Source organism: Anser anser (genome assembly GCF_964211835.1).
Source record: "Anser anser genome assembly, chromosome: 12".
Classification (NCBI taxonomy): Eukaryota; Metazoa; Chordata; class Aves; order Anseriformes; family Anatidae; genus Anser; species Anser anser.
Window position 1 is genome coordinate 12,558,232 of NC_139733.1, and position 16,942 is coordinate 12,575,173.

The 16,942-nt window shown below is 44.0% G+C and overlaps 1 protein-coding gene across 4 annotated transcripts in view; it reads left to right on the forward strand.

The window, feature by feature from the left end:
- The window catches only part of CHCHD6 (coiled-coil-helix-coiled-coil-helix domain containing 6), a 110,883-nt gene that overhangs the window by 33,260 nt on the left and 60,681 nt on the right, over window positions 1-16,942 (forward strand). The window contains exons 5-7 of one of the 4 annotated variants that reach the window (XM_083795840.1): window positions 523-543; window positions 5,526-5,609; window positions 6,886-7,393. In XM_083795840.1, coding sequence (XP_083651966.1) covers window positions 523-543; window positions 5,526-5,609; window positions 6,886-6,990 — 210 coding nt within the window. In that variant the 3' untranslated portion in view covers window positions 6,991-7,393. Of the gene's footprint in view, window positions 1-522; window positions 544-5,525; window positions 5,610-6,885; window positions 7,394-16,942 lie in introns of those variants that run through there. The other 3 variants (XM_083795841.1, XM_083795838.1, XM_083795839.1) reach the window with 3 other exon arrangements.

Here is a 16,942-nt window from a genome sequence, read left to right on the forward strand (position 1 = left end):
CTGTGCGGAGGCACTCCTTGAAATTGTCCAGGAAAGATCCCTGGCTATTTGGGCAAACTAGCCTTGCAGAAAGATGCTTGTTCTGCGCAGGGAATTTGCAGACAGTGCAGTTGTTGGCCGCCTCCTTCCGAGTACGCCCAGCATTGCCCCGCTCCCTGGTGTATGCCGTGGGCATCAGCATCCCTAACAGCGTGCGGCGCCCTGCCTGGCTCCCTGGGACGGCCGCCTCACAGCTGGCTGTGCTTAGCTCCTGCTCTAAAGGGGGATCTTGCGACAGTCTTTGGGGCTTTTGCTTTGTTTTTATTTGGGGGAACGTGTGCTTTTGTTTCTGCTTTAATAGCACAGTTCCCAACAGGGGACAGCACTGCACTGTTTAAGATGCTTGTCATTTTTAAGGAACTTTTCTAAACTTGTCATACTAAAAGCTGTATTGTGCAGCAGCAGGCGGCCTCCATAAATCACTGATTTCTCTTTTTTCTTCTCTTTTCCTTCTTTTCTCTCTTGCGCTCTCTTTATTCCAAGCCTGCGGATTTGGCCGCCTGGGTAAGCTCTCTTTTTTGTCTGGATCTTGCTTATTCCAAGTGTCATGTTGTTACCGTGCGCATAGAGATTGTTATTGCTGAGCACAGATGCAGGATTTTATTTTCTGTCATTACATTTTAAAAGGTGTTCAGCTAGAAAATTGCATATTATTTCCTCCATAAAGGTTTTCACTGGTTCCTTTTGTGTAGCTTACAGCTGCTGAAACCAAACTTGATCTGGTGATGTGTGTAGTTGGCTAAGAGAGCAGCAGAAACAGGAGGAAATTAAGGTTACACCAGTACTGCTTTTTGAGGCTGCGAGTCTGCATCTGGGGTCTACAAACAAAACAAACAGTCGCCTGCCTTCGAGAGAGTGCGAGAGAGGACAAAAAGCAAGCGATGCCGCGGGTCCCACGGGGCTGGGATGGCGGCCGCCGACAGCTCCCTGTTAATGGTGGTGCTGCTGCAGGTGGAAGTTGGGTGAACGCTCCCCAAGGCTGCTCGTCCGGCAGCAGCTCCGTGGCCAGCTGGGCTCTTGGGTCTCAGGCACGGTGTGTGCGGGCTGCCCCGGCTGTCGTGGTGTTGCCCTTTCAGCCCTGCCCTTCCCCTTAGGCCCGGTCAGGAATGAGCCAACTAGCTGGTTTTGGAGGTAGTTCTGTTCTTCAGCCAATTCCTCTGTCTGTCCTTGGAGCCTTTAATAGTGTTTGGTTTTCTTCCCCACCACCCGGGCTGCTACCAGGACTGGAGGAGCCCCGGAGAAGCATGAGCTGTGAGAATTTGCAGTTGGGAAGGTGGCAAGCAGAGGTGCCCGGCCCAAACATCCCGGCTGTGCTGCCGCAGAGGTGGAGGAAGCTGGTCGCTCTTCAGCAAAGACAGGATGAGGTAGAAACAAGGCATCTGTAAGAGCCTTAAGGACCTTTCTTCATCCTTGTAGCTTGTTTCCTTGGATTGCCTATGACTGATTCTCTGGGCATCATCTCACTAGTTCATCTGGGGCTGGTGGATGTGTTTTGCCAAGAGGATAAATATTTTTGCACTGATCTTGCCAAGAGCTGTGACTTGCTTTTGAGGAAGTTCTGTATAGATAGAGGTATGGACCCTTCCCTCTAGCTTGACTCACCCTTTGCAGACAGGTTTTTTTTTTTTTTTTCCCCCCAGTAGTCTCCCCAGATCCCCGAATCCCAACGGTATTGCAGAGAGGCATGTCCTGATGGTAGCTGTCAGCTGGGGGCTGTGCATTATTCCTCAGAGCCACGTTCCCTGCTGTAACCTGACCCTGCCAAGAAGCCCTTTTAAAGCAGATTTCCTTCTTAGTTTTCGTGTTTAACAAAATGATGAGAAGGGCCTATGATTAAAATTAATAAAAATCTGGTGTTATTTCACAGGGGGGGAACCAGAGCTCCTCTGTGGCTGTAGCTCGAGCGAAGCTCGGCTCTGGAAGACCCAGGTGCACAGCCTGGTGTGTCGCATGTTGGCTGCAGCTCAGGATGGGGCTAGGAGCGTCTTGCTTTGTTCATAGAGAACGAACCAATGATATTTCATTACCTCAGTTAAGAGGCTTGTAAAATATTTCTTTTGGCCCGTCTGTCAGCTAGCAGGCCAGTGCTTGAATTCTTTAGCTGAGCCAGTATGTAACGCATGGCTTTAAAAAGGTGCTTTCGCAGCGAGTTCGAAGTGGGTTACTTGATAAAGGGAGGGGAGGAGGCAGGGAGTCGCGCAGGACTGTGCCCCAGCTCTTTGTCACGGTTCAAAGCGGCACCTACATAACCTGGTAAGAATTTGGGCTCTGAAAAAAAAAGTGTAAAGATTAAAAACTAGGAAGAACTTGAAAGAGCCCCCAGCCAGTCCCTGTATCCACGCGTATCTATGCCCCTGGAAACTGTAGTAGTGTGCTTGTAGCCAACCTGCACTGTGCTTTTGTACGAATGTAGTGCTTTTAACTTCTGGCACCATTACAGCGAATTCTTGGGCATTCCCTCAATATATCCTATAGCTCGTTTTTGTACAGAGGGAAATTGCCTATTTTATACATTCTGTTTTGCAAATATTTGGCTGTCCCAAGCTACTCTTCAAAATTTTGGGTGCATTCCTGTATTCTGCAACTAACTATACTCTGCCTCTCTTCCCTCTTCGTTTTGTCTTCTCACTCCTTGACACAACCCTCTGCTGCATTCTGCAGTGCAGTTTCTTAGATGTCATCTCCAGACTTTGGTCATCTGCTGCATGCTCACGCTCAGATGTCGTTTCAGCAGTGGGGATGAGAAATGCTGCTTTCCGATGTATGGTTTTCAAACCAGTGTGTTATCATGCACGTCTTCCCTCTTCCTTCCGTTCTCTAGTTCTGAAGGCCTTTGTGCGAGAAGTGTATTTGATGCTTTGTTTGCCACCTGCAATCTCAATCCCCTGTGAAATTATTATCATCTCCATAGCAGCCAGTTCTGTCTGGGACATCACAGGCTTCTGACTTCAGGTAGGGAATACGAGGCAGGACTAGAGGAACTCTTAATAAATATCCTGTATTCAGACAAAATGTCCCTTGTTGCCTAACCCAGTTTGGAACAGTGAATATTTCAAATGACACATGCTCTGACTGTACCATTCACACTTCAAACACCATCAAAAAGTGTACTAAAGTTTCTAGTAATAACAGCTGGGGGGAGAGGGAAACAGACAGCAACTTTCAAGCAGAGATCTCACTAAATAGAATGTTGCTCCGTGTACTTGAGCGGCCTGAAACAGTAGCAGCTCTCAAAAGATTTAAAATATGTTTGAGTTGCAAGTAGAAGTCTTCTCTGCTCCCTCTGGTTCATCCTGCAATTTAATGGTGATAACGTGGGAGAGATTATCTAGGAAGCAGAGTGGTATCTGTACCGAGCTCTTGCACACCAGCGTTGTTACGTGTACTGTTTTCATGCTCCCAGAAAAGTCTGCTACCCCAGGAGATTAGCACTGCTGCGTAACTCATTTGTTTAGACTAAAGAGACTCTTGTGTTTTTAGGAGTTGATCCTTTGACTGTTTTCATCCTGTATTACACTTCACACTGAAAGCACCTTCCGCCTGAGCTGTGCAGAAGGAACAGTACTATGTTACCCTTCTTTCTTTTCCGTAGTTGTTTGCTCCTTAAGGAGATGCAAGGCACTTGTTTAGTAATCTGATTTTATGGGTGTTATGCAGAAAAGCAGCCGGAGAATCAGGGTCCTTTGGTTATCCACCAGACCACTCTGCCTTCTTGCGTCTGTTTCATTTCAGTTGAAATTGCTTAGTCCTGTACAGAGGATGGATGGATCTTGGTTCAAAAGAACAGCTCTGTTTCTCTTATGAGAAAAATGGTAATAATTGTGGCACTTACAAAGTGCCTACTATCAGTGCCCCCGTTGTTGCTGTGCTGTCTCTTTGGAGCTCATCCCTGCCCTGGCCTCCCCCTGCCTGCTGTTGCAGCTGCTTTGCGAGGTGGAGGATATAGAACAGCTCTGGTTAAACCTAAGCCAGAGATTTTGCCATGGATCAAGCATCTCTGAGAGCAAGGGGATTTATATGTGAGTCCGTAGCGATTGTGCCTTACCCTGGCCCTGTTGTCTGGGATGACAAACGTGAGAACCATAATGATTTTTTTCCTTTAAAACCAAACTGCCCCCCCAACACCTATTTCATGTGCTCGTACTTTACTCATTTACTCATCAACCATCCCTCACTGTCTAGCTTAACGTCTCTTCTTAGCCCTGTTGTACAACTGCAGTTCCAGCAGTAGGGGAGCAGAAAGGAGGAAATACACAGCAACCTGCTTTCCGATGTCATTTTTTGCATTAACAGTGGCACGGGGATGTTCCTACCCCAGCTGCTTTATCACATCGGACCAGCATTTTCTGTGATTGTACCATCATTTAAGGTTAGGAGCAGTGCTGCTGGCATACTATGGGTTAGCAAGGTGTGTGTTCACGTTAAAAACAGCATTATTAGTCAGTTCGAAAGGTCTTCTGTCTGGTGGTGACTTATGAGGCCCCAGAGATCGTGGGGTGGGGTAGAGAGAGAAACACAAGTGCTGTTCTTCTTGCTATTGTTGCTTTTTATTTTTAGGTTTAAAAAGCTTGGTTCAGTTCCATCAATGCCATGTTTTCTTAATGCTCGTTCAGTTCAGGGGTGGGAATACAGCGAAGCGCTGCCGGTCTTAAAGAGCTGAAAGGCAAAAGCCATTGCTAGAAACACAACTTGGTCTTTGTTTTTCTTTTAAATGGGCATTGTCTAGATGATGGCCGGGTTAGGCTTTAAGGATGTTTTCATATACCAAATTTGCTGTCATGGAACTGCCACGGTTAAACCTTGGAAGAACGAAGAGAAATTCCTACCCGTCTCCCTTCTAGATCTGCATCACCCAGCCAGAGGAGCCCTGGTGTTTGTGCAGAGAGCACATGAAGAGAATACTTAATTGTCGTAGCAGTCTTATATAGGCGTGTAAAAGCACGTGCCTAGGCTGTGAGGATGTGTTGCTTACAGAAATGCTGCTCTAGACTTGCGTTCGGTGTTTCCGTCGTGATCGTAGGGGTGTGTTATATCTCTAGGAGCTTGCTGACACTCCAAGGAGCAAGTGTTGATGAAGTGGAGGATTTGAGGTTTATTTTTAAGGCAACGTGAAGAACGTTGAAGTGGAGCAGTAAACATCACGATTCATGTAACACACTTTGATAAGGTGGACTTCTGAAAAAGATGATGGGAAAGGCCAGACATATCACCCTTTTGTAATGACAGGTTTTCAGTTAAAAAGGAGAAATAAAAACAAGGTAATGAGCTTGAGTATGATACTATTTAGAGTGTTTCAGACTTGTGGGGATAGTCCAAAATGACCCAGAACACTGAAGGTTTGAAGTTCCCCTGGCAGGGATCCCGTACACCTGTCCTGAGCAATGTGGATTTTCTGTGTTCCTTCCAGCCTGCGTCCCATGTGCTTTCCTTGCCCTCGCGCTCTTTAATTGCTTCTTCTACTGATGCTCCTTTGTTCTTCTTCCCAGGCCATGGAGCTGCAAGGCAGGGAGGCAGAGCTGAAGAGGCAAGAAGCCTTCTATAAAGAGCAGTTGGCCCGCATTGAGAGGAAGGTAAGGCTAACTTCTCTTTCGTTTGTGGCCTCCAAATTCTAACGGGGTCAATTGCGGATCTGAGCAGAGAAACAAGAAGCATTGTGCTGAAACCTGGAACTGTTAGCACCCTTTATCTGCAACCACCCCCCCCTTACATAATTAAATAATGATAAAGCTGTACAAACCAAATCTTCTGAAGAACTCACTTTTGAGATGTGTTTTTTTTTAAACTAGATGATTTTTTTAAAGGTTTATGGTAATTCAAACTCTTATTGTCTTTTTCACCATAGGGTTTAGGTGAAAGCTAGGTTTGCTGTGTTTTTTATTCCTTTTGTTAGAAATCCTTTGCTAAATTAAAAAAAAAAATTACAAATCTTGCTATAAATATGAATTAAAGTTGTATTATTAATTTTTCTCTGGGGACCCCAGCAGTTCAAACTATGTTGCTGCAGCACACTGCTGCTTGCTGGATAAGCCTCTGAAATGAACATGATTTAAAGAGGCACCGTCAAGCATCTTTTAAGCCTGAAATGACCTTTGAAAATCCATTTAGGGATTTGAATCTCTCCCCTAAACGTGGGATTTGCTTCTCTGTTTAATTGTTTACCATGATGAGTTTTTAAAAATTGATGCCTTAAAAATAGGAGCAGCCATGCTGTTCCTTATGAACTAATGTGGTTTTCACTTCCTGGCAAAATGAAATAATGTTATAAGTAGTCTTTGTTTTTTAATAAACATGGAAAATAATCTTCTTCAATTTGAAACAATTAGACCTCCTGACAGGGAGTTGCATACATCCAACTTGTAGTTATGTGACTAAAAAGAAATGCAAAGCAATGAACAAGGTGGATCGTAAAGAGACAGAGAAATCAATCAGCTTTACTACCAATATGTAGCATGATGGTGAATGTAGAACGCAGGAAAATTACAGATTATAGAAATGGTAGAAAACTGTTGGGATATCTATTCCCCTTGCTACTGCATGATTGTCCATGCAGCTCTTTTTTAAAGCCATTGATGATAAAACATGCCCATGAGCAATTTCACGTGATATGATTTTGCAACACTTTAATCCGTACAGTTCATTAAAAAATAAACTATTAGAACTACCACTCAGTGTTGCATTCAGATTTTAAATTCTATTTCTAGATAATGGGGATTGTTCAGTGAAATTGCAAACAATCTAGCAGCTATCGTTCTAATTATCACAGTTGTCCATATGTTCATACGCAAAGGGAATTTTTGCAATTTCTTGGTCTCATGCTGTGTGCTTCTATTATATTCTTCTCCCCAGATCTGGTCCCACGAAGCGGAAACCGCAGGGAAAATTTGTATGTGTGTCTGTCCTTTATGGACAGCGGAATGGGGAGAAGTTTGTGTCCAGTCTGCATTGTCATAGTCTGGAAGTCTTTTGTTGCATTTTGTGTTTCCTTTTCAGAACTGTATTCCTTTTACAGGTAACCTTTTAAACAAGGTGATGGATATTTTAGCGCAGGACCTTCTCAGGGGGGTAAGGTGCTTGGCCATGGTCCTGTTCAAATTGTGGAGGTGCACAGAAACTGCCTTCTAGTTCTGAGGTGTACGAAAGCAAGGAGATATAAATTACAGGGTTTCTTTCCTCTCTTGAAACACTAGATAGTTTCTGACCCTTAAACACTAGCATTTTGCTGGTAATAAAGTGGAAGAATGCCTTCAACTGTTAGTCTGGATTGGAGTGGGAGGTGGTGGGGGCTAGGAGAGAGAGGAGAGAAATGTACTTGAAACAGTGTAATAAAGCTTAATTGTATTAGTTTTGAAAAAGGTTTTCGATCTCTCTGGATAATTTTATTCCTGTAATGGTTGGAAAGATGGAAAACACAGCACAGAACAATCTTTTTTATTAGCTGCTGCTTTTATATAATTCTGCTTTTATTTGTTGAATACACGCAGACCTTGACATTTATTTATTTATTTGTTCCTTTCACTGTGCGAAAACCTTCCAACTATTATATATAAAAAATATATGTATAAACATATGTATTTATAATGTATATATTAGGAAAAAAAAATCAGGGGATGAGGTGGGGAGGAGCTCAGCAGTAGCAATTCGCTTTCTCTTCTCTTTTCAGGGGGATGGTCATTTGGAACATGGTTTGGAGGCGTTGGGCTGGGAGTTAACGGTTGTGATGGCTCAATGTGGAGCTAAAAAGCCAAAATTTCTCCTTCTAGGGACCAGGCTGTCAGGAATTCTCCCTCTCCTCACCTTTTCCATAACTTCATTTTGGCTTTGTCCCTGTTTCTGCATGACAGCAGAATTCAAGAATAGAAATCCTGCAGATTTGTTTGGAAAGGGTATTTAGCACACTTGATTGAGACAACCAAGTACCTTCCTGGTAGGATGCTAAGAACAATAGCATTATGTCTGAGGAGCATTTTTCTTTTGACATAGTAGCTGCTGCACTGAATCAGGCAGACTGTTCTTTTTCTTCTGACAGTGGTCAGTTTAAAAGACTTAGAAGGAAGATGCAAATAATCCCCAATCCCCTAAATAAATTAAAAAAAAAAAATGCTTGGAGAATGACTTGGAGAAAAGTCTTCCTAAGTGTTGTCAGTCAGAGGCTGACACATGCCCTGCTGCAAAACAGTTTATTTTCATTCAGTATTTTGATTCATTGTAATGGAGCTTGGATTACTGCCAGCACTCTTCTATGTGTCTCAGCCACTTTTTTCTGAACTTGTTTAGCTCTTTGCCTTGATAGCACGTGGCATTATGTGCCACAGGTTAACTACGTACTCTATAAATTCTGTTACCAATTTCAAATACTTTTTGTCACTTAATATGCCTTATGTGAAAGGGATAAAAGGAATTCTCTTCATTATTCATTATCTGTAGATTTCTGTTCTGTTCCCTTCCCATTAAGCTGAGCAGTCCTCACCTTTTTTCAGCCTCTGCTTGTATATGCTTGTATATGATTTTTTTTTCCAGGTTTCTCATTCTACTTGGTAGTCTTAGAGCCCTTTTCCTCTTGCAGTTCTGTCTTTGAGATGTATTGACCAGAATTGAACTCAGTAGTTCCCTAGAATGCAGCAGATTGTGTGAATATATTATCCCTTTATTTTGTAATCTCTAAAAGAGTACTGTAATCTACTGGACAGAGCACAGAATTGAAAGCAAAAAACTCCTCATTTTCTAATAGTTGTTTCTCTTTGGGGAGTTTGAAACAATTACTTAGCCCATCTATCTCAGTTATTCCATCTGTAAGATGGAATAGCTTATAATGGGAGGGCAAAGTGTTGTGAAACAGTAAAGCTATAGAAATGCTAAAAAGGCTTTGCCTTTAGTTTTGCATGAGGTGAACTATGGGTGTACCTTATTTCAAAGAGACCTTAAACACTGCTTCTCTAGACAGTCTTTTATTAAAGTTTTCACAGAAAAGGGCATGTATTAAGAAATAATTTCAGTGTTTCAACTTTGGAGTTTTTCCCTGCATCTTCTACTAAAGCCCTGGAAAAAGTAAGACGGAGTGCCATGGTGCTTTGTCACAGCAAAAATGTGTCTAGTTCAATGTGCTGGTCCTGAGTCACTAACAGAGGATGTCCAGGGACTGAGTGCAAGATCAGGGCAAGTATGTCTGATACTTGTTCCACGTGCTTCTTCAGGCTGTGGTCATTTGTGATTCAGATATCTGTGTGTTTACTAATCCTAGATGGTTTGTTTATTTTCCGTAGAGTTGTCTAGTCTCTTCTTGCTCATTCTGTAGCAAGCAGTTCCCAGCGTGGCTGTATGTTGTGTGAACAAATGCTTCCTTCTGCGTGTTTTGAACCAGAAAGCTTGAACCTGTTAATTTCATTTGATGTCCTTTCTTCATGACAACTGGATCAGTGACAGTAAGTCTTCATCTCCTTCCTGCCTCTCATGGTGTTGCAGATCTCTGCCGTATCTCCTGATGCCCTCTCTTGTTGGGCTGAAAGGTTCTGGTTCCTTAGTTGCTTCCTATGGAAGATTTACCATACTTTAATCATCCTGGCTGGTCATGTATGAAACTTTTCCATATCTACTTAATCCTCTCTGAGAAGTGGGAACCAGAACTGCACACACAGTGGTCAAGATGCAAGTGGACGGTAACTTTATACGGTAGCTTTATGAGAATCGTTGTTCTGTTCTACTTCTTTCTTAGGGGTGCCTAATGCTTGATTTGCATTTCAGACTTCTGTTGAGTAAATGCTCAACGCTGCTCGCCACTGCTTTCAGTAGCATTCAGCTCTTCTGAGCGCATGAAGCAGCTGTCCTAGGGTTGAACCCACACTGTCATTCGTTGTTGGGAGATATTCTGCTCAGTCCACCTTTATTTAGGGTGGACTTATTATGTATCAGATTGTCAGGAATTGTATGTGTGTGAAGGGCTGTTAGGTTTTGTTCTGCTTGCAGTGGATGCTTTATAGATCGGTTTTCTCTTTTAAAAAAAATAAACACAATTTTTATTCAACAAATACTTTGCAGACAATCGGGATACTGGTGTGCTCTTGATCTTCCATGGTAGTTCATTGTAGTTGTTGGTTTCAGTCTCTTGGGTTCCTTGGAAGTTTTTGTTTTGGAGTGCCTGAAGTATTTTGGTAACTGGGAAAATTGCAGGAAATGGATCCTTTGAAACGACCATTTCTTACGTGAGTCTGTAATTGCCGGAGTTTGAAGCTGATGATGCAGGCATTCCCTTCCAGGCTGATGTTTCCAGTTTGGCTGTCTTAATCTCCAGTAAGTAATCCAGTAATGAGACCTGGGTAATTGGGTAGAAGCGGTTAAACTTCTAACTCTAATTTGTCAGAGTGATTTTACACGTCATCCATGTAATCTGGAGTTGTTTCACAAAAAGTGGGTCTTGTCTCAACTGCTACGAAGGCGGCTTTGTACTGTGGAGGTTCTCTGGGTAGAGGGGATGAGAGCTGGGCCTGGTTCTCAGAAAGGAGAACCTTAGAAACATGCAATTTGAGAAGCTTAAGCTGACGTAGTTTTATGCCTATATACGTTACTGGGAAGCAGGGGCAGGAAGGAGGTGAAAGGAGCTTGGTAGCGCTAGTTAGCATACATACTGCTGAGAGCTGGTATTTGTATTGAGGATTCTGGGTATTCGTGCTCCTGCCATCTCCTAATGGTAGAAACATCCTTAACGTACAATCAGAAAGAAATGCAGGTACCAGGGGATTTCACTTAGCATATTAGTTGTATACGTTCTCCCAGAAAAATGTGTTTGATTTGTTTTGTTGTTTGGCCTCTTACTTGGTTTAACCTAACAAAAGGTAAGGGTGGTGCTACGATACAGAAAAACCTGGGTAGCTCTTTGGAGTCGTGTAAAACAGCGAAGAGGCTGGAGGTAATCTCGGCAGATGAAGTGAAACTCCGTGCTATAAATTGATGTCTCTTCTTTGTTTGGATTTTCCTAAGCTCCAGCTCCCACGTTATCTTTTATTATGTGGCTATGGACTACTGTGAGCAGTAGGTACATTAATATGCAACGTTTTCTGCTTGTAGCTTTTCAGAGCAGTACGTAGCAGAAGCATTCATAAGATGTAGCGTATTTATGCAGGTGGGAAAGGAATGCATTAAACAAATACAATTTTTTATTAATAAGTTAGACTGCACCTCTTTCTCTGCATAACTTCACAAATCTTGTAATTTTGTATGTAGTATTCACCTTGTTTGTTTTGTTTAAATTAATCTCCTTTTGCCCGTGCACTTAGCATTTAATTCGTGTTTGTAAGGCATTTAGCGTGCATGAAGAATGGGAGGAGGTGAACTTATTTTGGCTTGTTACTGTTGGCCTTGATCCTTGTTCTTGGAGCAGTTTCCCACTTCAGATGCACCAGGGTCAGCCCTGCGTGCGAGTCCCTTGTCACTTCTGTGCCTTTCGGCCACTAACTCATCTCAATAAAAATACTGCCAGGGAAAATGACAGTACCCTGAGGAGAGGGGGAAAAAAACCCTTCCAGAATAATCTGTTCATAGGGGCTCTTCACGATCGATTTTCAGCCCATTCGGTGGGGCTGAACAAACTGATGGCCCTCGGCAAAGGTGGCAGGGGATGTCTGTTGAAGGGGACAGGGAATCCATTCCTCAGTTGGGATCCCCGGATGCGTTTGTATCCACGAGACCTGAAGAGCCCACACCTGGCTTTGAAAAAGAAAGCTGCATTAGGGTGTTAGTCTTCAGCTGGGCCCCTTGCCCTCTCAGTGGGAGTTAAAGATTCAGTGCCCTTTTCCAAAGGAGTGGATATGTCTCGGCAGGTGTCGCCTGCCAAGACACCACTTATTTTCTCAATAAAATGGCCTGTAACATCTTAGGGCTGCACGTGAGCTGTTGCTGTGTGTAATGGCTGCTTTGTTTGCCTCCAGTCACTAACTTACTGCTCCGGAAAGTGCTGGGGGGCACTCGAGGAAGAACAGCAAGGGTGAAACCGAGTTCTCCACAAATGCGTTTTCCATTCAGAAGTAGTTCTTGTCCCCTCCTTCATAACTGAGTCTTACAGAATTTACAATTTCTGTTTTTTTCTAACTTAATTTGTTGAAATTTCATCTCATGGCCTGCTACAAACCCTTCCTCCCGCTAAAACAGCAGTTTTATGTGAACCTGCAACAGCTGCGATCCAAAAAAGCAGTTTGCCGTTCAGGCCAGTGTAGCAATATAACGAAGCACCCAGTTCATTGAACTGTTGATTTCATCTTCTGAGCACAAGAAGGATAATCCCCGGTATAGTTTTCTGAAGTGGGCCGATAAGATCCTTCCTAATCATCCAGATCACTTCCCAGTTGCTTGGGCTGTCTGTCCGAGGCTGTGACATTCCCTTCCAGGTGGCGGTGGCTCTAGCAGTCTCTCAGGGCACAGCGTTTGTTATTTAGAGAAGGAATATATTTAGGGAGATTTTGTCCCGTTTGTGAGTTAAATGTCTGAGCAGGAACAAAATGGGAAAAAAAAGAATGAACCTGGAATCGTCGTCTGAACCGCTCCTGACCCCCATCCTCTTCCTCTTTCCAGTTATTCACAGACATTAAATGTCATACAGGGCGAGGAGGGAACACAGCATCCCTAATTCCCCCCTTTTCCCTGTAATCTGTCAGGGCTGAAGAGCACGGCGAGGAGCTGCCTCTCCATCGCCGCCCAGCAGCGTCCCTGCCTGCAGGGAGAGGTCGCTTCGCTGTCGCCACTGGCCAACTTGCGAGCTGACATCAGTCCCCTGTGCTCAATCCACCCATTTAATGGTTGTTTTGCTGAAAGCTTGTAAAGTTTAATAGTTAATATACCTCAGTACACCAGCTTTCAGAGATCAGATAAATTGATTGGTAATTTGATGAGCTCAAAGAACATCTATAATAGGGTAAATAAAATGTGTTAGATGTCAGCACTGCCTCTCTGCCTTCTCTGCAGCGTGTGTGCTCTCTCTTCAATATGTGTTGACTGATGTACAGTACATTACATCAAATTACGAGCAGCCTCTATGCAAACAGCAACTAAGTGTTTGCTTCCTTTTCAGTCTTCACGATTAGTGTAGAGATGCATTTGCAGTCTGCGTGCTGAAGGGTGAACTGTCAGAGCCTTACGGGTGATTTTGTTTCCCTGGCATTTAGAGTACCTTTGCAGAGGGAGAACGATGCTTATGGGCTGCTTCGTCTTGAAGGAATCCATCCTCAGGCTCGACTTGTGAAATAAATGTGGCAACGTGTGGTTTGAACTTAGTGTCTTAACACTGAATTTAGCAGCTGAATTTAGATAACAATCTGGTATCTGGTCTCATCAGTGTATCACTATGAAGACTTGTTAAAGGCAGAACAAAAAGACCTAGAATGTAATCTTGCCTCTTTGTTAGAACTGAGCACCAGAGCGTGCGTCCAGTCTGGTCCAAAAAGAGCAAAACGAGCCATGCTTTTTGTCTTCCCTTTGGGAGCTTTGTCCGTTACCTAACATTTCTGAGACCACCCCCCCGTTTATATTCACCCCAATTTTCCCTTCATTCGTTCATTCGCTTATTGCCTATTAGCGTAGACTTCTGTTTTGTCTTTTTGCTGTTGATAAGCTTGTTTATTAGCAGAAAGGTATTTATAAGTGTGTGTATATACAGGGAGCACTATTAGCAGTAAAGACAGAGCTACGTTCTGCTGGAAAGCAGGGCGCACATGCGCACACACACATACACTCTCTCAGCTATTTTTTACTGTGGTGTAGTTGTACCCTAGCACCAAGTACATTATCCTGCTGCAATAAATACCAGTGCTGCCTGTTATTTCTGTGTAATTGGCCAACCAGTGTACAATTAATTTTTGGCCCTGTTACTGCAGCATTGGCTACTTTATGAAACTGTAGAGAGTTAGCACAGTGAATTGATTAAATATGTTCCAGACCTTAGGCTGGAGTCTGTGTGTCTGCTGGGATTTGGATGATTGAAGCTTGCGTTCCTCTTGGGACATTCCAGATTTAGACTTGGTCTTGGAAATTGTTTCAGGTAGACAAAACTTCCCTGTGTGTGGGATCCACTTGTATAAGACCCTGACTTTGGGGACTGTGAGATTTCTGTTTCAGCCCGCAGCGTTCCTTCCGCATGTGGCAGGAAAAAAGGCATCAATATTGTGACCGAGGCCCAGGTCCATTTCAAAAATGTCCACGAAATTCTAGCTTTGCCCTTATAGAATATGCTTTCGTCATGTTGCTGGAAAACGTAGCTAATAATTAATCTGAAAATTGGGCAGGCTCCACAGAACATCTCAAATTTGTGCTGAATTAAGTAGTCCAGAGATGGAGCTTTAAAAAGGGACTACTCTGCATTTACAGTGGCTATACCTTCTGAAGTGAGGGTGTTTAGTGGTTTACCGTGGGTGTGTTAAATACATGTTTCATGACAGCCCAGGGCTTCTTCTCTGAAGGTTTTCCCCCATCTGTCAGTCATTTTAAAGAAACATACAAATAAGAGCTATTCCAGTTTCTTGAACATATAATGCACGTTCCCAGAATGACTCAGAAGTAGCTTGTAAATAACATGTTTTAATGTTCTTAAATATACGGGCACCATCAGGCTCACTGTGAGGTCTCGAACCACTACAACTTGTATTTGTTTTGCCTGTCTCAATCTCCAGACCCCGGGATGATGTCTGGTGGGTTTCTTTTGCGTGCTTGTTTTGGGGTGTTAGCTGCTTGTTTCACTACCTATTCTGCTGCCCCCAAAATGATTCCCATCTCCGTTTACCATTAAACGCCTTGACTTTAATGAGGATTACCCGAGTCACCCATTCGCAGTCTAGCTCCATTATAAATAAATCCAAACTGACTGATTTTGTTTGGTGTTTTTATTGAAGATAAACACGTCTCAGACACCCGTGTGCAGAGTCCAACCCTGACGAGCGCTGCGAGGGGAGTTTTGTCCCGCTACATGCTCACCGGTAGCCACCAGGTAGAAGATGCTGCCCTGCGTAGGGGCTGACCCCAGGGAGAGGCCAGAGCCAGAAAATGCCGGGTGGCCACTTCTCCCCTGTCTGTCTGCAAGGGGCAATGGGGGGGCGAGAGACGGGAGAAGTAAATGCAGGAGCTGAGATAAAACCCTCAGCGCTGATTTAAGAAGACTTCTAGTAACTAGGTCATTTTAAGAGAAGAGCTAGCTTTCCTTTTCCTTCCCAATTACTGCATTTCAGGTCTTTTCATAAGGAAGAAAGGCTTAATTCCTCCTCCCTCTTCTTCCCTCCCCATTCTTCTCCACGTTTTGCTTATATAACTTCAAGCTGCAATGTTGCTGCGAGCTCTCATGCCTGGGTCAGTCCTGGGTTTTCTTCCCCTGGAGATGTCTCATGATGTATTGGCTGGTATACAGAAATCATCTAATTTGCCCTGACAGGCAGCAAGCCTTGAACTGGCTGGACTGTGGTTTCTGAACCAGGGAAGAAGACTCATGTATGGGTGTACAGAACTGTGTCGTGTCCCCGCCCGGGCATGGATATGAATCGAGAACCTTCAGCTGCTCTCCAGAGCCATTATTTTTTAACTTTCGTTTTCATAGCAGCTATGTATACCATAAAATTTCCGTTGGCCTCTCAGGGGATTAAGAACAGTACGGGAGGCCTTTCACCTTTAGGTCATTCCTTCAGATACAGCTTCCGTTAGCAGCAGCAAAAAGCCATTACTTCTGAGGGCTAATCAGTCATTTGGGTGGCACCGAGATAATAACTCTTCTTCCAGTTAGAGGCAAGTGTTTGTTGCAGCAAGGAAAAAAATGTGTCCTGGCTGTTGATCTCTATGATAGGCAACGTGTGTCCCAGTGAGGAATACCGAGTTTGTCCTTGCGAGGTGAAACTAGGGCAGGGCTGGGCTGTAGGTTTGTGAGCACTTGCTCTGCGGAGAGAGGATTTTTTTTTTCAGGTCTGCAGTGTTTGTGTTGGTTTCTTGTTTTCTTCTTGTTGATCTTCAGCAAAAGCATAGTTGTGTCCCGTCTTAATGTGCCTGTTATCCGATTTCTGGGCTCAAGCCATCCCCAGCTGAAGGGCCAGGATGCTCTTGGTCAATAGTTACGGGGGAGAAAAAAAAAAATATATATATACTTTGTTCATGAGCCTGAAAAATCCACTTAGAGCACCGTTTCCCAAGCCTTTTCCTGTAATACCCTTTATCAGCTATGGCAACAAACCCCAAGTAATTACGGATGCTTATGCCAAAATAATTCTTTTGGAGCTTTGAGCTTCCTTTCATTGCTACCTCATTTAGTCCTCAAGACAAAGCCTGGTGCTGTTTGCATGCAGTACACCTTGCTGTTAGAGATTGTTCGGAGAGCAGATTTAGCTTAAATCTTGGAGAACGATACCTTGCGTAGGCGACGTTCTGCCCTTCACGTTCTCGAGATGCCCTGGCAGCAAGGCTTTATGGGACCTGTCTGGTTTCAAGTTAACAAGTGATTATTCCTATTATTCTGTGCTGGGCCAAAAGTGAGAAATGCCTTGTTCCTCACCCTCCACTTGCACCCTGTACGGGACAGTTTGAGGCCGGTGGTGCCCAAATGAGGCTGTGGGAGACGTCGCGCGGCAGGGCTGTGGCAGCCACCGGCTGGGAAGGAGCAGCCCTTGCCGGAGGACGGAGGGATGTGCCCGTGTGGCTGCCCGCGCTCTGCCCGGGGGTGTTTGATTTCTGTGTGAATATTCACTTCTCAGCAGCCCCACTGTGAAAGCGCCTTTCAGCTCCCTGGCAGCCCGTGGTCCTTCTGCTCGGAGGAGCTTCTCTTTGGAGACTTCACAAGCTCTTTGCCAGCTGCAGAGATGTCTCTTCAATGCCTTGTCCTCTTCAGAGGAGGCAAAACTACTCTGCTGAAAACCATGTGAAAGAAAAGATCACTAAAAGCAGAGAGAATGAG